Here is a 26,428-nt window from a genome sequence, read left to right as displayed (position 1 = left end):
ACATATTTTTATCTCAGATTTATAGGTATAATTCATTGCATCATTTTTATTTTCTATCCTTTGTCAGTATGTCTGATCGGGGAGAGTAGGGATGTATGGCAGCTCCCCACAGCCTATAATCGGGAAATCATGGGTGTGTGGTGGCCCCAATCCTCCTAGTGTGTGATGGGGAAGAGGGGTGTTGCATGGTGGCCTCTCCCAGTGTATGATGCCAGAGGGTAGAATTGTGTGGTGGCCTCCCACAGCCTGTGACTAGGGAGGGGTGTTTAGTGGCCTCCACTAGTGTGTGAGGAGGGAGGTGACCATATAGCAAGTGTAAAAAATCAGGATGGGGGGGGTGTAATAGGAGCCTATTTAAGAAAAAGCTCCCAAAATCAGGACTGTCCCTATAAAATCGGGACATCTGGTCACCCTAGGGAGGACAGGTGTGCGACGTGGCCTTTCCTCATGTTATTGGGAGGGGGTGTGTGGCAGCTTCCCCAGTGTGATGTGGGGGAGAGGCTGGGTGTGTAGAGGCGTCCCCCACTGTGCGATGGGGAGGGGATGGGTTTGTGGTGACCTCCCTCAGTGTGTGATTACAAAGGGGTGTGTAGCAAGTCTCCCCCAGCCTGTGTGGTGGGGAGGGAGAGGGGTGTGTGGTGGCCTCCTCGAGCCTGTGTGATGGGGAAAGAGGTTTGTGTGCTGGGGTATGCAGCAGCAGCAGCAGCCCCCGCGTGATGCCGGCGGGAGGGGTACCGTGTGGTGGCCTCCCCACTGCCTGTTATCGGCGGGAGGGGTACCGTGTGGTGGCCTCCCCACTGTCTGTGTTATCGGCGGGAGGGGTAGCGTGTGGTGGCCTTCCCACTCTGTCTGATGCCGGGGACAGGGAGGCAGGGGCATGCAGCAGCCCTCCCCCCCACCGCCGTGGGTGACCGGGAGGGGTGCGGCTGCGGGAATTTCCTTGTGCGGACGCAGGAGAGAACAGCACACGCCAGACGGTGGTGGGGTGTGAGCAGGGAGCTGCCGCCGCCGGTTGCTGAGCAATGTAAGCGGGGTGCCCCCTCCCCTTTCCTCCCCCGGAGCCGCCCGCCCCCCGTCCCCGCCCCGCCATGCCGGACCAGATCTCCGTGTCGGAATTCGTGTCCGAGACCAATGAGGATTACAAGTCGCCCACCGCCTCCAACTTCACCACGCGGATGGCTCAGTGCCGGAACACGGTGGCGGCCATCGAGGAGGTGAGAGCCGGGGGCAGTTCGGGCGGGGAGGGGCTGCAGAGCCCCTCCGGCCTGGCGCCGCGCTCTGCGCGCCGCGGCGGGGAACCAGGCGCTCGCCGCTGCCTGGGAAAGCGCCTTTCGGCCGCTCGGAGAGGGGAGCGCCGGGCTGGCCCGGGGCTTAGCCTCCTCCCTCCGCCGGCAAGGGGGGGGCGCTGGGGCTGCCTCTCCCCAGCTACCAGGGGCTCGACTCGGCTCCGCTCCGCCGGCGCGGGGAGACGGGCTGGGGCTCTTTCTCCCCCAGAGGCCCGGTCCCCTTCCTCGGCAGGGGGGCTGTGGCTGTGTCCGTGTCCCCCACACTCCCGGGGCCAGGGGCTGTGTCCCCCTCAGCCTGCCATATAGGGCCTTTTACCTCTCTTTCGCCCCCCTCCTCCCCGGCCCCGGGGTGTGTCTGGCTGCATCCCCCAGTGGGTTGCTACTCCCCTGGGGAGCGGAGCTGTGTCTGTCTCACGGAGGGAGGTTTTTTGTTAAAGAAATTTGAAATCCCTCTAGCAAAATCCTTCCTCACTTGAGGGACACCGTAAAAACTGAGGAGGGAATCTTCCCTCCTCATTCAAAGGAGATTCGGGAGAGGTCTGAGCGCAGTTAGAGCCATCCTGGCTCTTGTTGTCCTATGTGTAACAAAATAAAGCGTTTCTGCATATTTTGATTGTAGTAGCAGCCTCTCTGAACTAACTTGTGAACAAATAATCTTGTTTGCTGTGTAGAGTAATTTGTTCCATCAGTTGCTATACTGTGTGTGTTTAGTTTTGCTTATTTTGCAGTATGTTTATGTTAAAAATCAATTAAACTTTTAAACAAAAATCTTGAGAATCACTGGGTTTGAAGTGTCTCTCCCCGCAAAGCCAGGGGAGAGACACTTATATAAGTATCTTAAATATGTGAACAAAATAGAGCATTTGTTCTTTAAATGCCTTTTTCAAGATTTTCCTGTTTTGCCAGTCCCTTCAAAATAATCTGCATGGAAGGAATTACTGTTTTGCTCCTGAAGTAATTTTGCCCTCCACACAAAATTGCTCTTAAACACCAGTATTTAATTATACCTTTTAAAGCAGATTTTAAGGTTAGTAATTAAATATCGATGGCAGTGTTTTTCAGAATATATATAAATGTGAAGGCCTTTTTTTCTGCCAAAATTTACTGAACACAAATGAATAGTTAGTGAGATTATTTAGGTCTAAAGCAAGTTACTTAAGTAGTGTCATCAGATCTCCTGATTTTATCACAAGTCTCATGATATTTTATTTATATATTTTTAAAAGCCAGATCTCTTGGTACTATATAATTATGTGAGGATCTTAACTGTAATTTTTTTAAAGAGTGAGTTTCTAGCCTTCCCAGTTGTTGAGGAAAAAACTTGAAAATGTGAACCCTTAAAGATAAGAAGGCAAGTAAAAAGAATCCAACATATATTATTTTAAAAAAGTCATGATTTTTAAGACAATCTCAGGTGTCGAGCACCCCAAATTCATAGCTTTAGTGTGTGTAGTTGGCTGTACTGATGTACTCATTTTAGTGGGGGGGGTGTCTGAAGAGAATGAACTAACAATGTTCTTGAAAACTTCAGTGTTATTTACAATCAGGAGAATGCAGCACATATAAACTTGAACATGTTTGGTTCCTGTCTTATTTAATCTGGTTATTAGTTGTTTGTTTTGAGGTCAGATCAGTGTTACATTGCTGGTTGGTTTCAAAGAAACATGATCAGTATGTTATATCTCAGTTTGCATCTTTAGAGGTTGCAGGTATGTGACAAATCTTTTTTAGAGAAACCTGGCAAAATGGCCATGAAAACTTACTAGCTCAGGCAAAAAATGTGCTCATCTATTCTCTATGATAATGAATACAATCAATATTTTATAGGTCTGTCAAAAACACTTACCCAGGGTGAGTAGAATTTTACAAGTCTGCATTAGAGGTTGTATTGGCAGTCACTCTGCTTATTCATTGTCATTAATTTCTTTAGCAATTTTGGCAAAACATCAGCAATAGGTTGTTCCTACTGAGATCCTGAAATTATTTAATTAAATGGAGGACTCCTTAAAAAAAATTAAATGGTCTCAAGAATTAAAGGACATTATTCATAGGTTTAAATCTATAAAATCTGGGTTCATAGTCAATTTTTTGATATTCACATCCTTCATGCTTGGTGGTCTGTTGGTTTTTCAGGTTAAAGATGTTGCTTTGGTAAAAAGCTGTCTATATGTTGCCTAATAGAAAAAACAACACTTCTTTTTTCTAGAGGTTTGATAGAAGCTAGTATATCAGCTTGATGCAAAAGAACGCTTAGTAAAGCTTATAGCTGTAAAGGTAAAGTAAATATGACAAATGCATTCTGATTTCACTAACACAGATACCACAGATTTGAAACCTCAGTATATATGTTTTCAGCGTGTGATGTGCTAACTATACTACAGCATAAAGTATAGTACTAAAATCTAGGAAATCTGGTTATGTACCTGTGTAAAGTTTAAGAATGTAGTATTTGAAATGGGGGATGGTAAAAGGAATACTGTTCAGACTACTGGGTAGTGTTTGGATTACAGCTAATAAATGAACACAAAAGAACTAGTTTGCTAACTGAACACTTACAAAACTGGTGGGTTGTAGAATAGTTGTGGTTCCATCTTAGTCTTATCTGCTAATTATCTGATTTTAAACTTCATTAATGAATGAGCCTTTCCTTTAAAAGTATCTTTTGAAGGTGAGGTGGGAGCAGTTTTCTAGCTTCTGCCAGTGAGTAGATGAGAAAAAATGCTGGACAGTTCGCAGAAATCATTAAACTGAAAGCCTGCACCCCTTTTTACTTCCCTTCCAGACTACCTGTACTGTGTTGTTTGAGTACCAGAATCTGATCAGTGTTTGCTGCTGCTAATAGAAAGAGAATCAGGAAAGGTCTGTTCTGGGAAAAGGCAAAAATGTCAGTATTGTTGTACAAGATACGTGATTTCACCATTTCTGCAATTTTTTTCATTCTTAGGACGCTGTCCTGAGAGGTGCTGAGCATCTGCAGCTCCCATTGAAATCAATTTGCAAGTGTGCAGAACTGCTGAGGATCAGGCACTTTATATCATACTTTCTAATCTTTGCATATGTAGTAATAAGTAAGTTTAAACAAGTTTCAAATTAGTGTCTGCTATCTCAGCTCAGGGTCATATGTTTGGGGGAGGGGATGTTCAAAATCAGTAATCTAGTTTAAAAAAAGATTAACATTTGTAAGCTTACTATTTCTAGTATAGGTTCCAGATGCCCATATTGTAGCAGGGCCTACAAATGTGAAATGACTTTTTAATGCTGAGCACGTTGAGTATCAAAAGCCTGACTTTACCATTGCTTTTGCTAAGAACATGGGTTTCTTTCTTTTTTACGTTGTGACTTAAATAATAATAATAATAAAAAAGACCCATCAACTGTAGTGAATTCTGTAAGATGCCACTAATCATGGGGCTCATGAAAAATTTTAGAAATTGTTATTTCATAAACTCATTTAGTGATGGCTGGAATCCATGTATGTGTTTTGTGACTGGATTAAAGAAATAGTTGTATAGCAAAGGCTGGTACTGACATCTGTAAGGACCAAATACTTATTTTTTTATTATTTATTATATTTATTATGGTAGTGCCTACGGACCAAGTGAGAACTGGGCCCCATTGTGCTAGGGACTTTACACACAGAACAGTAGATAGTCCCTGTTCCAGAAAGCTTTCAATCTAAATGAGTGCAGAAAGAGCTCAAAGTGCAAGACGTACTTCTTCAACCTTGCTTTCTTTAATTTATAAACATGTAGCAACATGCATATCACTAACGAACAAACAAAACCCTACCAAAACAAAATACTCTGCCACACATGCAATTCTCCTCCTGGGGAGAGGATGAGAGAGTAGTCCACACATGGTAGATGTTAATTACGTCATTTAATGCACAACTGGAAGATGCTCAGATACTATGTGATGAGTACAGTAAAAAAAAACCTATAGAAAACAAGTAGACAGAACAAACTAGAGAAAAGGAGCGTAACACATAAGCAGTGAACAATGTGATGTGGCTAATGTTACATCAGTTACATGGATTTTTGTTTAAAAAATAAAGCTTATGATTGTCTGTGCATGCATACGCAAATTCCTGGATCATGGAGTTTAAAATCTGAGAAATTAGTGTGGTCAACACTACATAAAAAGCAGAATTACAAGCCATGATTTATCTGCAATATGAATGTCCTGTTTCATAGAGTACAGAATATTTTAATTAATTTTATTTTTGTTTCTTTAAATCTCTTGTTGGATTATTGCAGATGACTATATGAATTAAAGAAATGAGTTTTTAGGGGGGATCAAGCCCCTGCGTCTAGTTTAGCCTCAGAACTAAAATTAAATAGTGGTTTGGGTACTGATTTTTTTTCCTTATCTCCACCATTTCCTCTTAAAGTTTGGTTATAGTCTAAAAATGGCATTGTGGAGATTCCATGATTGCATCTCAATGATTCCATAACTGCCAGCCCCACAACCTCACCCTGGGTGCTCTGAGTCACAATATGTTTTTTTTCCCTCGTTATCCCACAAAATACAGGTTTTGCAGACCAAAATTGAGTTTTAATGTCTGAATTGTATGATCTACGGCAACCCCACTGCTTTCAGTGGGTTTGGAGTGGTGTAACCGATTGAAACTTGGGGTATGTCTACATTTACAATTTTGCAGCGCTGGTTGTTACAGCTGTATTAGTACAGCTGTATAGGGCCAGCGCTGCAGAGTGGCCACACTTACAGCAACCAGCGCTGCAAGTGGTGTTAGATGTGGCCACACTGCAGCGCTGTTGGGCGGCTTCAAGGGGGGTTCGGGGAACGCGAGAGCAAACCGCGGGGAAGCAGGTCTCCTTCCCCGGTTTGCGCCAGTGTTCCCCGAACCCCCGAGCAAGCAGGTCTCCTTCCCCGCGGTTTGCTCTCGTGTTCCCCGAACCCCCCTGCAAACCGCGGGGAAGGAGACCTGCTTGCTCGGGGGTTCGGGGAACGCGAGAGCAAACCGGGGAAGGAGACCTGCTTGCTCGGGGGTTCGGGGAACGCGAGAGCAAACCGGGGAAGGAGACCTGCTTCCCCGCGGTTTGCTCTCGCATTCCCTGAACCCCCCTGCAAACCATGGGGAAGGAGACCTGCTTGCTCGGGGGTTCGGGGAACACGAGAGCAAACCGGGGAAGGAGACGTGCTTGCTCGGGGGTTCGGGGAACGCGAGAGCAAACCGGGGAAGGAGACCTGCTTGCACAGGGGTTCGGGGAACGCGAGAGCAAACCGGGGAAGGAGACCTGCTTCCCCACGGTTTGCTCTCGCGTTCCCCGAACCCCCCTGCAAACCGCGGGGAAGGAGACCCGCTTGGGGGGGGATTCGGAGAACACCGGAGCAAACCGCGGGGAAGGAGACCTGCTTGATTACCAGAGAGGCTTCCTCAGGTATGCTGGGATACCTGCTTATTCCACGGAGGTCAAGAAAAGCGCTGGTAAGTGTCTACACTTGATTACCAGCGCTGGATCACCAGCGCTGGATCCTCTACACCCGAGACAAAACGGGAATACGGCCAGCGCTGCAAACAGGGAGTTGCAGCGCTGGTGATGCCCTGCAGATGTGTACACCTCCTAAGTTGCAGCGCTGTAACCCCCTCACCAGCGCTGCAACTTTGTGATGTAGACAAGCCCTTGGTAAATAACAGTAATGCACAAAAAGGAATAGAATTCAGGTTGCTCTCTCTTAGCTATTGAAGCTTTGGATGACTAATGAGTAAAAAGCAGTAAAAATTTGTCCGTAAAGAGACAGGACTCTGAATACACATGCAGTATCTTTATGATGTCTATTTTTATTTGTAAGCTCTTTGGAGCGAGGACTGGAAACTTGTCTTTTTATAGCTCTGTGAAGTGCCTACACGCTTTTGGAAGCTGCGTAAATAATCTGAGTGAGAAGAAGCCATTTTCTACTACTTTCCAGAGTATAAGAATACTTGTATTTCTTGATGCATTGTGGAAAATTTTAAAACCTTCGTTTTTTTATATTTAGTTTTTAATAAAAATATATTCGTGCACACTATGCTGTTCCTTTCAAAACATATTTGTGCATTTTCTCCCCTTATTACTGGATATAGCTTCTAAAAGTCATCATTTATAAATGCTTCTCTTCTGGAGTTAAACCTCTGACGTTGTCATCTGACGTTGCTGGGGAAAATCATCATGGTACAAACAGGAATATGTCTTCAAAAAGCAGTGTTTATTTTGGGGGCAGGGGGTCACAAAGGAATAAGTTGGAGTAGTGTATGAAGTCTTCTGGCTAAATTCTAGGACTTCAGCTGGAGCTGTGTCAGAGGACAGAATTTATCCCTTAAATATGGACTGAAAACGTTTTGTAGTGTGGAGGATGTTTTAGGCAGTTAAACTTAAGTCATCTAGGTTCACTATGAAACTTGTTTTGGTGGGACATTGTCCCACCGGCGATACTAAACTCTCCACCGTCAACCTTACCCTCTCTGACTCTCCCCATCTCATCCCCCACCCAAAAGTAAGGAGGTGTATTATTTCCAGAGAATCATGCTGCATCGTGATTCAGCCCCTCCACATCTCTCTTGCTACTTCTCAGTGGCAGAATTAGCTTTTCTAGACTCAATATATTTTTTGTTTTCAACTAACATGAGCAGATATCTAATTCTTCATCTTCATTTTTCTCTTCCTACCATGTTGTTATTAGTGGTGTATTAATGGGAACCCTAGTCATTGACAAGGACTCCATTGTGATATGCACTGTATTAACATAGAACAAAAAGTCAGTTGCAGCCCCAAAGAGTTTACAGTCTAAGGGTATGTCTACACTTACGCTTTTGCAGCGCTGGTAGTTACAGCTGTGTTAGAACAGCTGTATAGGGCCAGCGCTGCAGAGTGGCCACACTTACAGCAACCAGCGCTGCAGTGTGGCCACATTTAACAGCACTTGCAGCGCTGTTGGGAGTGGTGCATTGTGGGCAGCTATTCCACAGAGCACCTCGTCCCATTTCGGCGCTATGGCTTGTGGGAAGGGGAAGGAAGTGTGATTGTCTTTCCGCTTCCTGTTCCAACGCCCCATGGTTCTTTGCTACACATTCCGAGCAGTGTGGCAGCATTGTGATTGTACAGCGCTTTTTCTGCGGTTTTTGTTATAAATGGATCCTGAGCAGCTGACGACCTTATTGATGAATGTTGCCAGCACATCGCGCTTGGCAGTGGAGCTATTCCTTCAGCTGCAAAATGAGAGTGACAGTGAGAGTGAGGAGTCAGACGATGATATTGAATCGCCTCACTGTGAAGACAGTAAATTGCTTGTGGCAGTAACAGACGTGCTCAGCTCCGTGGACCGGCGCGTTTGGGCTCGGGAAACCAGCACTCAGTGGTGGGATCAAATCGTCCTGCAATCCTGGGATGACGAGCAGTGGCTGCAGAACTTTCGGATGAGAAAAGCCACTTTCATGGCACTGTGTGCTGAGCTCGCCCCTACCCTGCGGCGCAGGGACACGAGATTGAGAGCTGCCCTGCCAGTGGAGAAGCGGGTGGCTATTGCAATCTGGAAGCTGGCAACTCCAGACTGCTTCAGATCGGTGGCGAACCAGTTTGGAGTGGGAAAGTCTACCGTTGGAATGGTGCTGATGCAAGTTTGCACAGCCATTAATCGCACCCTGCTAAGAAGAACCGTGACTCTTGGGAACGTGCAGGACATTGCGGATGGCTTTGCAGAAATGGGTTTCCCTAACTGTGGAGGGGCAATAGATGGGACGCATATTCCTATTCTGTCACCACCCCACCTGGCATCAGAGTACGTTAATCGCAAGGGGTATTTCTCCGTGGTTCTGCAAGCGCTTGTGGATCACTGTGGGCGTTTCACTGACATTTACTCAGGATGGCCTGGAAAGGTGCACGATGCACGCATCTTTCGGAACAGTGCCCTGTTCAGGAGGCTGAGGGCCGGGACTTTTTTCCCAGACCGCAAGATCACAGTAGGGGATGTCGAAATGCCCACTGTGATCCTTGGAGACCCCGCTTACCCCTTAATGCCATGGCTCATGAAACCATATACAGGGAAGCTTGACAGGAACAAGGACCGGTTCAACTACAGGCTGAGCCGGTGCAGAATGACTGTGGAGTGTGCTTTTGGCCGTTTGAAAGCTCGCTGGCGCTGTCTTTATGGGAAGCTATGTTTGGTGGAAAGCAGCATCACCGCTGTTATATCCGCGTGCTGTACCCTCCATAATATTTGTGAAGGGAAGGGTGAAAGATTCAGTGAGGAATGGACCTCCGAGGTTCGACGCCTGGAGGATGAGTTTGCTCAGCCAGAGAGCAGGGCTAATAGGGAGGCCCAGGAAAGGGCTTCAAGGATTAGGGATGCTTTAAGGGAGCAATTTGATGCTGAGAGCCAGCAGTAATGTTTGATGCATTTGATGTGCTTTGCTTTACCTTGGTGTGTAATATTTACCACTTCCAGCAACAATAAAACGTAGTGAAAGAAATAGAAAAAAAAAACTTTATTCAACATACAGTACATAACAGGCAAGGGGGTAGGGGTGGTGGACTGTACATTTACAGGTTTTAATATGTCCTATTTTGATCAATATTCACTGTCTGCTGCACTTCAGGATTACTATGCTGCAGAATAATGGGGGTGGAGTGAACAGGGTAAGAATTATAGTTATCAGGGCTGGTAGGTGAACTTACAGGTGTTGGGGGCAGCTGGGGATAATACGGAACTGGCTGCTGGAGAAAGTTGTTTTGCGGAAATACTGGGGAACAAGGAAGAGGGCTTTGGGAGGGCTGTGGGTTACCACGGTACATATTTGTCTGCATGGCTACAAGAGACTCGAAAGACTTAGTTTGGCGAGACAGGAGGCTTATCATCTGCTTTGTGGTTTTTTTGGCAGACAATTCCTTTCTCCTGCTTTCTGTTTGCCTCCATTCATGTACACTCTTTCTCCATTCATGTACACTGCTTCTCCATTCATAGGTCTTCTCTCTCCATTCCTCTGTCTTCCTACTTTCTCTGTTGTAGTGGCTCAAAACAGATTTGATCAATTCCTCTTTTGATTTTCTAGGATTCCGTCTCAAGTTCTGCAACCTACGTGAGGCCGGTGATCTGGCTGCAGCAGTCAATGTCACTAGAAAAAAGAGAGATAGAAACATGTAATACACAGAGGCTACATTGTTTATTATCACTTGGTGAAGGACTTTTTAGACTTTTGGTAGCATCCTTCTCACATAACTCACATAACACAGAGAGGGCAGGCAAGCTAAGTCATGGCGAGCAATGGGTGAGTGGTTTTGCCCCGATTTCCCCTTGGGAGTGGGAATTGACCAGTGGGTCACTGGGGTTTATCAGCAATGGGTACAGGAGGTAGCTGGTGTCCTGAAGAGGGGACAGTAGTGAACAGGAAGGTGGTGAGCTAGCTGCTGGGGGAGGGGGGGGGGTTTCTTTGGTCCGCGTTCACGCCGTCCTGCTGGTGACGGGGGGGGGGGGGAGAAACGCGGGGCTGGATGCCTGCTTGGGAGGGGTGTGGGGAACACGGGAGCACACCGCGGGGCTGGATGTCTGCTTGGGAGGGGTGTGGGGAACACGGGAGCACACCGCGGGGCTGGATGCCTGCTTGGAAGGGGTGTGGGGAACACGGGAGCACACCGCGGGGCTGGATGCCTGCTTGGAGGGGGGGTGGGGAACACGGGAGCACACCGCGGGGCTGGATGCCTGCTTGGAGGGGGGGTGGGGAACACGAGAGCACACCGCGGGGCTGCCTACGTGCTGGGAAGGGGGGGTTTTAAAAACAGAGCGCCATGGGCTGGGGAAACGCGAACCTGGCGCCCTGCACTCAATTATCCCTAAACTCTCCACAGGGTTTCCTACTGCCAGACATATAATTGCTGTGTGTTACCTGGGAAGAGAGGGAGGGTCTTCTACAGGAATGTGGATACCGCCCTGGCCCCTATGCAGCTTGCCTGTGTGCAGCCATGGTCCCCCCACCCCTCGCTGCACAGTGGATCGGACGAGTTAGCCTGACCGGGACAGGGACCACGGTGGCTCTCCCGATCAATTTGAGAAAGCAAATTGCAAACGCTCTTGCAGCAACATTTCAAGAGATTACCGAGGCAGATTACAGAGATGTGATAGATCAAATCAATGGGCTATTCCACGTTTAGGCATGCATGCAGGCAGCCATAACCAAAATCCTCCTCTCCAAAAACATAGAAATCTACTTATCCCGATCACGATCCTCAGCTTCCTCCTCAACATCAACTTCTAGCTGCTGCGACTGGCTAGCCTCCTCCGGGCTTGAGAAGAGCTCCTGGCTGCATGTGTACTGGGACTCCGGGGTGTCTCCCTCCACGCCAGTAGCCTCACTGTCTCCGTCCTCTACAAACTCCCCCACTTCTCCCTGCTCTGAACTCTCCATCGTGCTCCTAGGATTTGCAGTGGGGTCACACCCAAGTATGGCATCCAGCTCCTTGTAAAACCGGCAGGTTGTGGGGGCAGCTCCTGAGCGGCGATTTCCCTCACGAGCTTTGCAGTAAGCACTCCTCAGCAATTTAATTTTTACCCTGCACTGCAAGGCGTCCCGTTCATGGCCCCTTCTCATCAAGGACTGCGATATCTGCCCATACGTATCATAATTTCTCCTGGAGCGCAGCTGTGTTTGCACAGCCTCCTCTCTCCAAACACTAATGAGGTCCTGCAGCTCTGCATTGGTCCATGCTGGGGCTCGTTTGGTGCGTGGAGGCATGGTCGCTGAGTGATTGATAGATTAATTTCACTCCACACCTGGCTGAGCAAACAGGAAGGTGATTTTTAAAATTCCTGGGGCATTTAAAGGAGGGGTCAGGTGAGCCCAGGGCAGTGGAGTTTGCTTGATTACTAGAGAGGCTTCTTCAGGTATGCTGGGATACCTGCTTATGCCACGGAGGTCAACAAAAACGCTGGTGAGTGTCTACACCTGATGACCAGCGCTGTTGATCCAGCACTGGATCCTCTACACCCGAGGCTCGACCGGGTGTACGGCCAGCGCTGCAAACAGGGAGTTGCAGCGCTGGCCGTGTTGTGCAGGTGTGTACACATCCTAAGTTGCAGCGCTGTAACCCCCTCACCAGCGCTGCAACTCTGTAGTGTAGACAAGGCCTAAGTATAAGACAGGAGACAGCAGATGGATACAAACAGATGGGTGAATCCAAGGAAATAATGAGTCAACAAGAGTTGACATCTCAAAAGTGAGTGAGGGATGATAGGTGGGGTGGGGATGAGAGTTGAAAATGAAGACAAAAAGTGTGTGTTTGATGTGATAGAGAAGGGGGAGCCAGTCGGGATATGAAGAGAGGGGTGACATGGTCAAAGTGACGAGCTAGAAAAAGGATCTTTGTAGCAGTACTCTGAATAGATGTGAGTGGGGCAAGGTTGCCTTTGTCAAGGCTGGAGAAAAGGATTTTGTAATTGAGAATCAAGATGAGGAGAGTCTGGATGAGAGTTTTAGTTGTTTAGCTGGATAGGAAAGGCCACATCTTAGAGATGTTATGAAAAAAAATCTGCAACATTTGGCCTGCATGTGAGGACTTAAAACAAAGTCTGAGTCGAAGATGATGTCCAGGTTGCAGGCCAGAGTGACAGACAGCTGATGGTGTTATCTAGAGTAACTGAGAGAGGTGGTAGTGAGGAGGGATTGGGAAAACTAAAACACAGCTTTTAATCTATGTTGCACTTGAGCTGATGATGGCTAGACAGTTACAGGGAGATGTCAGAGAGATGGGCTGAACTATTAATTTGTACAGGAAACCGGTCTGGATCAGTGAAGTAGACCTGTGAGTTGTCAGTACAGAGATGGTAGTTGAATCTATTTGCACATGGGGTTGTCCACAGATGAGGTTGTCGAGGGAGAAGAGATGGGGATCAAGGACAGAGGCCTTGAGGAACCTCCACAGAAAGTTTGAGGGGGATTAGGAGGATCCTCTGAAGGACATGGCTGAAAAAGCAGTTAGGGAGGTAGGGATACCTAGGAGAGGACAGAGTCACAGAAGCCACGTAAGAACAAGGTTTCAAGAAGAAGATAGTAATTGACTGTTTCAGAGGTGGTTGACAGGTGAAGGAGGTTACGGATGGAGTACTGGTTCTGACCTTTGGCTAGGTGAAAATGGTTTTAGTGGCGTTTAAGGGTCAAAAACTGGATTGGAGAGGGTCTAGGATGGAATTGGAGGAGAGAGACTCCAGATAGTGATTGTAGACAGCATGTTCAGTTATCTTAGAGAGGGGGCAGTGGTTGAAGAGGCAAATTGTGGGGGAGGTGAGAGGTTTAAAAAAAAAAGAGTAAGGAAGTGGATGCGAGTGTGTGAGAGAGAAATCAGGAGATGGGGTGGGATCACTGGAAAAGTGGTGAGAGGAGAGAAGAAGAGGATTGTAGGAAGGCAAGCTGAGGGAACGGGAAAAGTCATATAATTTGTCAGTTTTATTTTGAAAGTAATTGATGAGATCCTTGGCGCAGAGAGAAATAGAAGCAGGAGGAGGGAAGGGTATGAGGAGTGAGTCAAAAGTGGTGAAAAAGGGGCTGGGATTGTGAGTGTGGGATTCAGTTACTTTGAGAAGTAGAGTTATTTAGCTAGCAAGATGGCAGAACTGGAGGAGGAGAGAGAGAATTTGTAGAATAGGAAGGCAGCCTGGTTGCAAAACTTCTGCCAGAGACTTTCTGTAGCACTAGAGTAAGCAGCTGAAGCAGATGTTGGGGATGAGTCAGGGCAGAGGGTTCACAGGGCGAAACTTGCACTGGAAGAGAGGAGCAAAAGAGACAAAGGTGGAGGAGAGTGAAGCATGGAGAGAATCAACAACCACATTAAGAGAGGAGTGAGCTGTGAGCACGAGAACTCATCAGCACTGACAGACTTGAAGTCATGGAAAAGCAGAATGCTGGTATATGAGAGTGGGGATGGGTTGGGGAGCTGATGGGTGATGCTGAAAGAGACCAGGTGGTTGTTAGGGAAACTTGCTATAGAGAGAAAATGTAGAGCAATGCTTGATGGCGACCAGAGTTAAGAGATTGGCCCTTTTGGTGAGTGGGAGAATTGAACCAAAGCTGCAGGTGAAATGAAGAGATGTGAGTGAGGGAAGGTGCTGCTTCGGAGTCTGATGGGTCACCAGCACGGAAATTGAAGTTTCTATGGATGAGCGTGGGAGAATGTGAGATGAGAGAGCCAAGATCGAAATCAAAGATAGAGGCCGATGGGGTGGAGTTGAATGAACAGTGAATGACAGCAATATGGAGGAGGAGAGACAAATATGAAGCAGTGCTCTTCAGAACAGGAGAAAGAGTGGGGAGAGGGGGTGTAACAGGGTCCATCTCTGCCCCTGTCCTCTACCCTGCAGAAATGGCACAGACTCCACCAAGTGTGCTCTCAATGTAACTTTATTTCAGTTCCCCTTCACCAATATCACCACATTTTCCCCAAGCTCCCACCTATTTACAATATTTCCTGAGCTGTAGGCTCTCCTGGCAGAACCTGAGGGGAACAGAGGTCTTCCTGCTCTGAGGCTGCTGTACGACTAGACTCAGCTAGCCCTGTTCCTCCCTCTTTCTTTCTCCCGTCACTTCCTTTCTGTGCCTCTTTTATCAGCCCTTGGCTGATGGGGGGCCAACTGAGTTCTTATCCCGCCCAGCCCACCAGCCTGATTATATAATTACCTGCAATCAGCTTCTCTTGGGGCACTAAGTGAACTGATTGCAGGCTCAGTTCTGGTTCCTCCAGAACTTTATTTTAAGGTTCTGGCTGCATTTTTCTCCACACCTCTTTATCCATGCACACCCCGTCCGTGACCCCACAAAGTCATGAGACTTCGTCATCCTCCTCCTAGCATTGGCCAAAGTAAATATCTATAACACCAGGAGGAAGATGCTGAATAAGGGGATGTTCTGCGACTGTGGGCCCTATTGCCCTTCCTCCCTTGGCTTGTGTATCTGGGTAGAGTTCCTCTGGGTGGCGTCCACTGGCTCCCAAGACACCTTTGAGGAGCAGTGGGTGTTGTCTGGGGTTCTCTGCTCAGTGTCCCGCTCTGGATTCCTGATTTTGTACCTATGATCCTCACTCCTGACCATTATTCCTCAGTTGTCCACTGTAATTGTTTGATTCCCAGGACCAGTAGCTCTTCCTCTTAGGCTGGGGGCTTTCAGATGCAGGCAGGCTTGCGCCTGCCTATCTCCCGGCTTTTCGATAGGTACTCACTCTCTGCCCTCTGTCACGGGGAGAAAGAGGTTGGAAGCTTCAGGAACAGTAGAGAAGTTCAATATCCACACCACAGTGTGATCCAGTTTGAGAAGTGTGAGAGAGGACAGTTATAGGAGCAGTGTCAGATAAAGGGACCCAGATCTCTGTGAGAGCCAAGAGCTGGAAAGAGCAAGGTTTGAATCGTGGATGGTTGTGATCTTTTTAGAGATGGAGAGGGCATTCCAGAGCCAGCAAGAGAAGAGTAGGAGGGAGCAGGGAGGGAGAAGGATGGGTGTGAGGTTAGGAATGCGGATATGAGAGGGGTGGAGATAGTGGCAGGAACAAGTGTGGGAGATGGAGATTGGGGATGGAGGGAGGGCCAGGATTGGGCCACATGTCAGCAGAGGTGAGGAGAAGTAGGCAGAGGAGGGCGTGGATGTGGATCTGGATTTGGGCTAGTGGGAAGATGGGGGAGAAAGAGGAGCAGATAGAGCTGGTGGGAAATGTAACGGTCGATAATAAGGCTGGAGAAATGGAGCAGAGGAGGACAGATGCTAAAATGCAAAAATGGGATGTGGTGGGAGCCATATGTGAGTGGCAGATGGACAGGGTTACTATAAAGAAAAACAGAGTATGAAAAGTGCTCTGAAGGTGCACTTGCAACAGTTTCCCCTGCTACACATCTAGATGTACTTCATTTGCTAGTTTTCCCCATTTGTCTTTTTAGTGATCAATACAAGGGACCAAATTCCGCCTCGGAATTAATGGGTGCCATTTGTTTGAGGTCATTGATGTTGCACCTGTTTTGATCTTCTGTGAGTGCCAAATGCTAGAAACATTAGCAGCATTAATTATCATGATTAATGTGGGTATTGCATGTTGTAATCTAGGAGGGATAGCTCAGTGGTTTGAGCTTTGGCCTGCTAAACGCAGGGTTGTAAGTTCAGTCTTTGAGGGGGCCATTTAGGGAACTGGGGTAAAAATCTGTCTGGGGGTTGGACTAGATGACCTTCTAAGGTCCCTTCTAATCCTGATATTCTATGGTGCTGGTGACTTTTTGCTATTTAGTTTATCAGTTTCTTCTAAAACCTCCTCTAATGACACCTCAATCTGGGACAGTTTCTCTGATTTGTCACCTAAAAAGAAAGGCTCAGGTTTGAGACTCTCCCTCATATCCTCGGCCCTGAAGACCAATGCAAAGAATTCATTTAGTTTCTCTGCAATGGCCTTGTCATCCGGGAGTGCTCCTGTAGCATCTCGATCGTCCAGTGGCCCACTGGTTGTTTAGCAGGCTTCCTGCTTGTGATGTACTTAAAACATTTTTTGCTATTACGTTTTGAGTCTTTGGCTAGCTGTTCTTCAAATTCTTTTTTGGCCTTCCAATTATATTTTTACACTTAATTTGCCAGGATTTATACTCCTTTCTATTTTCTTCACTAGGATTTAACTTCCACTTTTTAAAGGATGCCTTTTTGCCTCTCACTGCTTCTTTAACTTTGTTGTTTAGCCACGGTGGCACTTTTTTTGTTTTCTTACTATGTTTTTTAATTTGGAGTATACATTTAAGTTGAGCCTCTATTATGGTGTCTTCAAAAAGTTTCCATGCAGCTTGCGGGGATTTTACTTTTTGCACTGTACCTTTTAGTTTCTGTTTAACTAACGTCCTCGTTTTTGTGTAGTTCCCTTTTCTGAAATTAAATGTTACTGTGGTGGGCTGCTGTGGTGTTTTCCCCGCCACAGGGATGTTAAATTTATTTATATTATGGTCACTATTACCAAGCGCCTCAGCTATATTCACTTCTTGGACCTGATCCTGTGCTCCTCTTAGGACTAAATCAAGAATTGCCTCTCCTCTTGTGGGTTTCAGGACTAGCTGCTCCAAGAAGCAGTTATTTAAGGTGTCAAGAAACTTTATCTTTGCATTCCATCCTGCGGTGACATGTACCCAGTCATAGGGGGATAGTTGAAGTCCCCCATTTTTATTGAGTTTTTTATTTTTATAGTCTCTCTCATCTCCCTGAGCATTTCACAGTCACTATCACTATCCTGGGCAGGTGGTCGGTAGTATCTCTCTACTCTATATTCTTATTATTTAAGCATGGAATTATTATCCATAGAGATTCTATGGTACAGTTTGGTTCATTTAAGATTTTACTTCATTTGACTCTGTTTTCTTTCACGTACAGTACTACTCCCCCACCAGCACTTTCTTGTCAGTTTCACGGCTGCTATTATTTCACATTTGGTCTCTGGCTTTAGCTGTCAGCCTTAGAGATGCCAGCTGTGAGACCTAAATGGGGCTGACAGATCTGGTGTGGTGAATGGGAGTCTCCAGCTCTGAGCCTCCTGCTGGCTGACAGCCATAGCCAGAGAGGATATGTGAAATAATAGCAGCTGTGAAACTGACCAGAATGTCAATTCCACTTCTGGTAGTCTCCCTGCTGTGAAATTGAGCTGCTTGCTAGGGTCACAGCCGTGATGTCAGTCCTGGGGCGGGTGGGCTCCAGCTATGAGCCTTGTGTGGCTGTCAGTGCCTCACATTCTGTCTGTCAGTGCTCCACTTTAGTAAGTGAAAGCACTCCTGGTAATGATGTGCACCACTGGCTGCAGGAGGGTAGTGTGGAGACCAACAGCCTATTTGATTACTGAGGTGGCTATAGGTCGACTTAATGTGGTAACCTAATTTTGTAGTGTAGAGAGGCCCTCACTCAAGTGAGTAGGTGCTGAGGAAATTTTTCAAATTCTTTGTCTTTGTGCATACTTATTGATTCTTTCAGATACACAAAAATGTTTTTACCATGGAATATTTGCGCTATGTGGTCAAATTTTACAAATCTATCTCTTAGCTGTTAAGGATTTTCATGTAAACTTTCACAGTTATGTTATCAATTGTAGCATCTAAGTTTAAACCAACAAAAAAGGCAGGAGTTAAAAGTGAAGGCTGAAACTCTGTTTTTAAGCCACCATGTTGTCTGGGGTGGAATTGAAATATTTTATATAAAACCACATAGTCTTCATAGGACCTTCTTTTATCCCTGAGTAAAGATCAGATTTCAGTATAATTTCAGTCAGAAATCTATAATTATGTCTAGCATTGTGTTAAGTGTGTATTTGAATACCTCAAAGCAGCAGACATGATTATAATTGAAGAAATCCTGAAAGCTTTGTTGTACATTCAGATGGCATAGAGTGAAATAAGGAAGTCCTGAAGCTAAGTGAACTTTCATATGGCTTATTCTCTGGTGCTATAAATTCATGTCCGTTGGTAGTGAAAACTTTCTGACAAAATACAGTTCTAGTGAAATTTCTAATCTATTTTAAGGGAGGCTAGTTAGGAAACAAATGGATTTGCTAATCATTTTAAGCCCCTGCAATTACACAGAATTACCTTTTGAACACAGGTATACGAGTGGAAATTTCCTTAGCACATGCTACATAGAACCTGTTCCATTGTCAGCTACAAGACATGTAATGTAGAATTTTGCAATTCATATATGAAATATATATTTTATTAGTTCGTTTTTCCTTTACAGTATTGTAGCTGTATGTTACAAAACAATAAAAATTGAAAATGAAGTTTTCCCGTGCCTTGAGCTCTGGGTAGACTTGATATTAGCAATGCTGAAGGGACTGGTTTAGAAACAAAGAAGCAATGAAATTGTTAAATATTCTGTAAGCTGCATTTTGTTTTGCTTGCGTCACTGTAATATTTAACCATATTGTTCTTGAGTATATCATAATGTGGACAACATGCTTCCCTCATCTATATTCTCAATTGCTTTAATATTAAATGTGTAAGTAGATCAGTGCCTTCTTTCTGTCTTAGATATCTATTTTAGATACTTAAGATTCTGCGCTGATGGGCATCGTATGAGCACTACACAATCTATAATGTATTTATCCTCACAGCATTCCTGTGAGGTGTGGAAGTAGTTTATTCCCTTTTTATTGGTTGGAAACTGAGGCACAGAGCGGCTAAGTGACTTACCTGAGGATGCACTGCAGGAAAAACAGTTTTGATTTTGTAATAATAGTAGATATTAATTATCACTCAAGTGGATGGCAGATGGACAACCTGTTTTCAGAGTTGCTGTAGAATATACAAATAATTACAGGAGCTAAAAAAGTCATTTGCCCATTCTGTAATGGTTTGTGGGAAGCTTTCCGGGGAAGCATGGTTGCCTTAAACCTTTAATTCCACTGTATTTAAAGCTGTTCATTCCACAAGAATTTAAGGCCAGCATTTTCAGGGGTGGCCTCTGATTTTGATTGCTTCTGTTTTTGGGTGCCCACCTAGACACAATATGCTGCAAGGAGTCTCCAGTTCGGCACCCAAAATCAGTGGCCATGTATGAAAAATTTTCTGTATGCTTTCATTTAAAAAAAACCCACCCCCTTCCAAATGGGAATTAATGTGGTGTTACTTTCCTGGGTTTGTACACAGGGAGCTCCAGTGCTTTTTCTACCTGCCATAACTTAGTCAAGCATCAGCAGAGTGAAATTAACAAGATTCCTCTTCCTGTATAGTAGCCAAGCGAGGAAGATGAGGATCTTAAAATATATCAAACACTTATTTGCCTGAAGCTGAGCTAATCTTAAATTTATACTGAGTACAGTGCTTATCTTCTATTAACAATGCTGTAACATAAGAATTTAATTATTTGATATAAAAATGTTTGTATTAATATTGAATGCCCATTTCAGAATTTTTCAGAAGTGGAACACTGTCCTACTAACGATGGAGGTGGGGGAGGAAGGTGGTTGTTAGGGAAACTTGCTATAGAGAGAAAATGTAGAGCAATGCTTGATGGCGACCAGAGTTAAGAGATTGGCCCTTTTGGTGAGTGGGAGAATTGAACCAAAGCTGCAGGTGAAATGAAGAGATGTGAGTGAGGGAAGGTGCTGCTTCGGAGTCTGATGGGTCACCAGCACGGAAATTGAAGTTTCTATGGATGAGCGTGGGAGAATGTGAGATGAGAGAGCCAAGATCGAAATCAAAGATAGAGGCCGATGGGGTGGAGTTGAATGAACAGTGAATGACAGCAATATGGAGGAGGAGAGACAAATATGAAGCAGTGCTCTTCAGAACAGGAGAAAGAGTGGGGAGAGGGGGTGTAACAGGGTCCATCTCTGCCCCTGTCCTCTACCCTGCAGAAATGGCACAGACTCCACCAAGTGTGCTCTCAATGTAACTTTATTTCAGTTCCCCTTCACCAATATCACCACATTTTCCCCAAGCTCCCACCTATTTACAATATTTCCTGAGCTGTAGGCTCTCCTGGCAGAACCTGAGGGGAACAGAGGTCTTCCTGCTCTGAGGCTGCTGTACGACTAGACTCAGCTAGCCCTGTTCCTCCCTCTTTCTTTCTCCCGTCACTTCCTTTCTGTGCCTCTTTTATCAGCCCTTGGCTGATGGGGGGCCAACTGAGTTCTTATCCCGCCCAGCCCACCAGCCTGATTATATAATTACCTGCAATCAGCTTCTCTTGGGGCACTAAGTGAACTGATTGCAGGCTCAGTTCTGGTTCCTCCAGAACTTTATTTTAAGGTTCTGGCTGCATTTTTCTCCACACCTCTTTATCCATGCACACCCCGTCCGTGACCCCACAAAGTCATGAGACTTCGTCATCCTCCTCCTAGCATTGGCCAAAGTAAATATCTATAACACCAGGAGGAAGATGCTGAATAAGGGGATGTTCTGCGACTGTGGGCCCTATTGCCCTTCCTCCCTTGGCTTGTGTATCTGGGTAGAGTTCCTCTGGGTGGCGTCCACTGGCTCCCAAGACACCTTTGAGGAGCAGTGGGTGTTGTCTGGGGTTCTCTGCTCAGTGTCCCGCTCTGGATTCCTGATTTTGTACCTATGATCCTCACTCCTGACCATTATTCCTCAGTTGTCCACTGTAATTGTTTGATTCCCAGGACCAGTAGCTCTTCCTCTTAGGCTGGGGGCTTTCAGATGCAGGCAGGCTTGCGCCTGCCTATCTCCCGGCTTTTCGATAGGTACTCACTCTCTGCCCTCTGTCACGGGGAGAAAGAGGTTGGAAGCTTCAGGAACAGTAGAGAAGTTCAATATCCACACCACAGTGTGATCCAGTTTGAGAAGTGTGAGAGAGGACAGTTATAGGAGCAGTGTCAGATAAAGGGACCCAGATCTCTGTGAGAGCCAAGAGCTGGAAAGAGCAAGGTTTGAATCGTGGATGGTTGTGATCTTTTTAGAGATGGAGAGGGCATTCCAGAGCCAGCAAGAGAAGAGTAGGAGGGAGCAGGGAGGGAGAAGGATGGGTGTGAGGTTAGGAATGCGGATATGAGAGGGGTGGAGATAGTGGCAGGAACAAGTGTGGGAGATGGAGATTGGGGATGGAGGGAGGGCCAGGATTGGGCCACATGTCAGCAGAGGTGAGGAGAAGTAGGCAGAGGAGGGCGTGGATGTGGATCTGGATTTGGGCTAGTGGGAAGATGGGGGAGAAAGAGGAGCAGATAGAGCTGGTGGGAAATGTAACGGTCGATAATAAGGCTGGAGAAATGGAGCAGAGGAGGACAGATGCTAAAATGCAAAAATGGGATGTGGTGGGAGCCATATGTGAGTGGCAGATGGACAGGGTTACTATAAAGAAAAACAGAGTATGAAAAGTGCTCTGAAGGTGCACTTGCAACAGTTTCCCCTGCTACACATCTAGATGTACTTCATTTGCTAGTTTTCCCCATTTGTCTTTTTAGTGATCAATACAAGGGACCAAATTCCGCCTCGGAATTAATGGGTGCCATTTGTTTGAGGTCATTGATGTTGCACCTGTTTTGATCTTCTGTGAGTGCCAAATGCTAGAAACATTAGCAGCATTAATTATCATGATTAATGTGGGTATTGCATGTTGTAATCTAGGAGGGATAGCTCAGTGGTTTGAGCTTTGGCCTGCTAAACGCAGGGTTGTAAGTTCAGTCTTTGAGGGGGCCATTTAGGGAACTGGGGTAAAAATCTGTCTGGGGGTTGGACTAGATGACCTTCTAAGGTCCCTTCTAATCCTGATATTCTATGGTGCTGGTGACTTTTTGCTATTTAGTTTATCAGTTTCTTCTAAAACCTCCTCTAATGACACCTCAATCTGGGACAGTTTCTCTGATTTGTCACCTAAAAAGAAAGGCTCAGGTTTGAGACTCTCCCTCATATCCTCGGCCCTGAAGACCAATGCAAAGAATTCATTTAGTTTCTCTGCAATGGCCTTGTCATCCGGGAGTGCTCCTGTAGCATCTCGATCGTCCAGTGGCCCACTGGTTGTTTAGCAGGCTTCCTGCTTGTGATGTACTTAAAACATTTTTTGCTATTACGTTTTGAGTCTTTGGCTAGCTGTTCTTCAAATTCTTTTTTGGCCTTCCAATTATATTTTTACACTTAATTTGCCAGGATTTATACTCCTTTCTATTTTCTTCACTAGGATTTAACTTCCACTTTTTAAAGGATGCCTTTTTGCCTCTCACTGCTTCTTTAACTTTGTTGTTTAGCCACGGTGGCACTTTTTTTGTTTTCTTACTATGTTTTTTAATTTGGAGTATACATTTAAGTTGAGCCTCTATTATGGTGTCTTCAAAAAGTTTCCATGCAGCTTGCGGGGATTTTACTTTTTGCACTGTACCTTTTAGTTTCTGTTTAACTAACGTCCTCGTTTTTGTGTAGTTCCCTTTTCTGAAATTAAATGTTACTGTGGTGGGCTGCTGTGGTGTTTTCCCCGCCACAGGGATGTTAAATTTATTTATATTATGGTCACTATTACCAAGCGCCTCAGCTATATTCACTTCTTGGACCTGATCCTGTGCTCCTCTTAGGACTAAATCAAGAATTGCCTCTCCTCTTGTGGGTTTCAGGACTAGCTGCTCCAAGAAGCAGTTATTTAAGGTGTCAAGAAACTTTATCTTTGCATTCCATCCTGCGGTGACATGTACCCAGTCATAGGGGGATAGTTGAAGTCCCCCATTTTTATTGAGTTTTTTATTTTTATAGTCTCTCTCATCTCCCTGAGCATTTCACAGTCACTATCACTATCCTGGGCAGGTGGTCGGTAGTATCTCTCTACTCTATATTCTTATTATTTAAGCATGGAATTATTATCCATAGAGATTCTATGGTACAGTTTGGTTCATTTAAGATTTTACTTCATTTGACTCTGTTTTCTTTCACGTACAGTACTACTCCCCCACCAGCACTTTCTTGTCAGTTTCACGGCTGCTATTATTTCACATTTGGTCTCTGGCTTTAGCTGTCAGCCTTAGAGATGCCAGCTGTGAGACCTAAATGGGGCTGACAGATCTGGTGTGGTGAATGGGAGTCTCCAGCTCTGAGCCTCCTGCTGGCTGACAGCCATAGCCAGAGAGGATATGTGAAATAATAGCAGCTGTGAAACTGACCAGAATGTCAATTCCACTTCTGGTAGTCTCCCTGCTGTGAAATTGAGCTGCTTGCTAGGGTCACAGCCGTGATGTCAGTCCTGGGGCGGGTGGGCTCCAGCTATGAGCCTTGTGTGGCTGTCAGTGCCTCACATTCTGTCTGTCAGTGCTCCACTTTAGTAAGTGAAAGCACTCCTGGTAATGATGTGCACCACTGGCTGCAGGAGGGTAGTGTGGAGACCAACAGCCTATTTGATTACTGAGGTGGCTATAGGTCGACTTAATGTGGTAACCTAATTTTGTAGTGTAGAGAGGCCCTCACTCAAGTGAGTAGGTGCTGAGGAAATTTTTCAAATTCTTTGTCTTTGTGCATACTTATTGATTCTTTCAGATACACAAAAATGTTTTTACCATGGAATATTTGCGCTATGTGGTCAAATTTTACAAATCTATCTCTTAGCTGTTAAGGATTTTCATGTAAACTTTCACAGTTATGTTATCAATTGTAGCATCTAAGTTTAAACCAACAAAAAAGGCAGGAGTTAAAAGTGAAGGCTGAAACTCTGTTTTTAAGCCACCATGTTGTCTGGGGTGGAATTGAAATATTTTATATAAAACCACATAGTCTTCATAGGACCTTCTTTTATCCCTGAGTAAAGATCAGATTTCAGTATAATTTCAGTCAGAAATCTATAATTATGTCTAGCATTGTGTTAAGTGTGTATTTGAATACCTCAAAGCAGCAGACATGATTATAATTGAAGAAATCCTGAAAGCTTTGTTGTACATTCAGATGGCATAGAGTGAAATAAGGAAGTCCTGAAGCTAAGTGAACTTTCATATGGCTTATTCTCTGGTGCTATAAATTCATGTCCGTTGGTAGTGAAAACTTTCTGACAAAATACAGTTCTAGTGAAATTTCTAATCTATTTTAAGGGAGGCTAGTTAGGAAACAAATGGATTTGCTAATCATTTTAAGCCCCTGCAATTACACAGAATTACCTTTTGAACACAGGTATACGAGTGGAAATTTCCTTAGCACATGCTACATAGAACCTGTTCCATTGTCAGCTACAAGACATGTAATGTAGAATTTTGCAATTCATATATGAAATATATATTTTATTAGTTCGTTTTTCCTTTACAGTATTGTAGCTGTATGTTACAAAACAATAAAAATTGAAAATGAAGTTTTCCCGTGCCTTGAGCTCTGGGTAGACTTGATATTAGCAATGCTGAAGGGACTGGTTTAGAAACAAAGAAGCAATGAAATTGTTAAATATTCTGTAAGCTGCATTTTGTTTTGCTTGCGTCACTGTAATATTTAACCATATTGTTCTTGAGTATATCATAATGTGGACAACATGCTTCCCTCATCTATATTCTCAATTGCTTTAATATTAAATGTGTAAGTAGATCAGTGCCTTCTTTCTGTCTTAGATATCTATTTTAGATACTTAAGATTCTGCGCTGATGGGCATCGTATGAGCACTACACAATCTATAATGTATTTATCCTCACAGCATTCCTGTGAGGTGTGGAAGTAGTTTATTCCCTTTTTATTGGTTGGAAACTGAGGCACAGAGCGGCTAAGTGACTTACCTGAGGATGCACTGCAGGAAAAACAGTTTTGATTTTGTAATAATAGTAGATATTAATTATCACTCAAGTGGATGGCAGATGGACAACCTGTTTTCAGAGTTGCTGTAGAATATACAAATAATTACAGGAGCTAAAAAAGTCATTTGCCCATTCTGTAATGGTTTGTGGGAAGCTTTCCGGGGAAGCATGGTTGCCTTAAACCTTTAATTCCACTGTATTTAAAGCTGTTCATTCCACAAGAATTTAAGGCCAGCATTTTCAGGGGTGGCCTCTGATTTTGATTGCTTCTGTTTTTGGGTGCCCACCTAGACACAATATGCTGCAAGGAGTCTCCAGTTCGGCACCCAAAATCAGTGGCCATGTATGAAAAATTTTCTGTATGCTTTCATTTAAAAAAAACCCACCCCCTTCCAAATGGGAATTAATGTGGTGTTACTTTCCTGGGTTTGTACACAGGGAGCTCCAGTGCTTTTTCTACCTGCCATAACTTAGTCAAGCATCAGCAGAGTGAAATTAACAAGATTCCTCTTCCTGTATAGTAGCCAAGCGAGGAAGATGAGGATCTTAAAATATATCAAACACTTATTTGCCTGAAGCTGAGCTAATCTTAAATTTATACTGAGTACAGTGCTTATCTTCTATTAACAATGCTGTAACATAAGAATTTAATTATTTGATATAAAAATGTTTGTATTAATATTGAATGCCCATTTCAGAATTTTTCAGAAGTGGAACACTGTCCTACTAACGATGGAGGTGGGGGAGGAAGGTGCAGAATAGAATAAAAACTATAGTATACCGTCTGGTAACTACCATATATGATAGAAGTAGGTTGTAAAATTTTACGGCATTGGATCAAAATTATTTTAAAACATTCATTATTTAGCTAGTATGAGACCTAGCATTTTATTTTGTAAGATGAATGAAGTTGATAAAGTAAACAAACAGGTCATTGAGTGGAAAATGAGGTTTTTAGTTTTTTCAGTT

The 26,428-nt window shown here is 44.8% G+C and overlaps 1 protein-coding gene across 4 annotated transcripts in view; it reads left to right on the top strand.

The window, feature by feature from the left end:
• The first annotated feature begins 1,063 nt into the window (after positions 1-1,063).
• ASAP2 (ArfGAP with SH3 domain, ankyrin repeat and PH domain 2) overlaps positions 1,064-26,428 on the top strand; it is a 196,749-nt gene continuing 171,384 nt past the window's right edge. For all 4 annotated transcript variants that reach the window (XM_030555465.1, XM_030555463.1, XM_030555464.1 and 1 more), the window contains exon 1: positions 1,064-1,214. In XM_030555465.1, coding sequence (XP_030411325.1) covers positions 1,089-1,214 — 126 coding nt within the window. In that variant the 5' untranslated portion in view covers positions 1,064-1,088. The remainder of the gene's footprint in view (positions 1,215-26,428) is intronic.

Source organism: Gopherus evgoodei, chromosome 3, assembly GCF_007399415.2.
Source record: "Gopherus evgoodei ecotype Sinaloan lineage chromosome 3, rGopEvg1_v1.p, whole genome shotgun sequence".
Taxonomy (NCBI): Eukaryota; Metazoa; Chordata; order Testudines; family Testudinidae; genus Gopherus; species Gopherus evgoodei.
The sequence above is the reverse complement of the archived record's forward strand: the minus strand, read 5'-3'. Positions and strand labels throughout refer to the sequence as shown.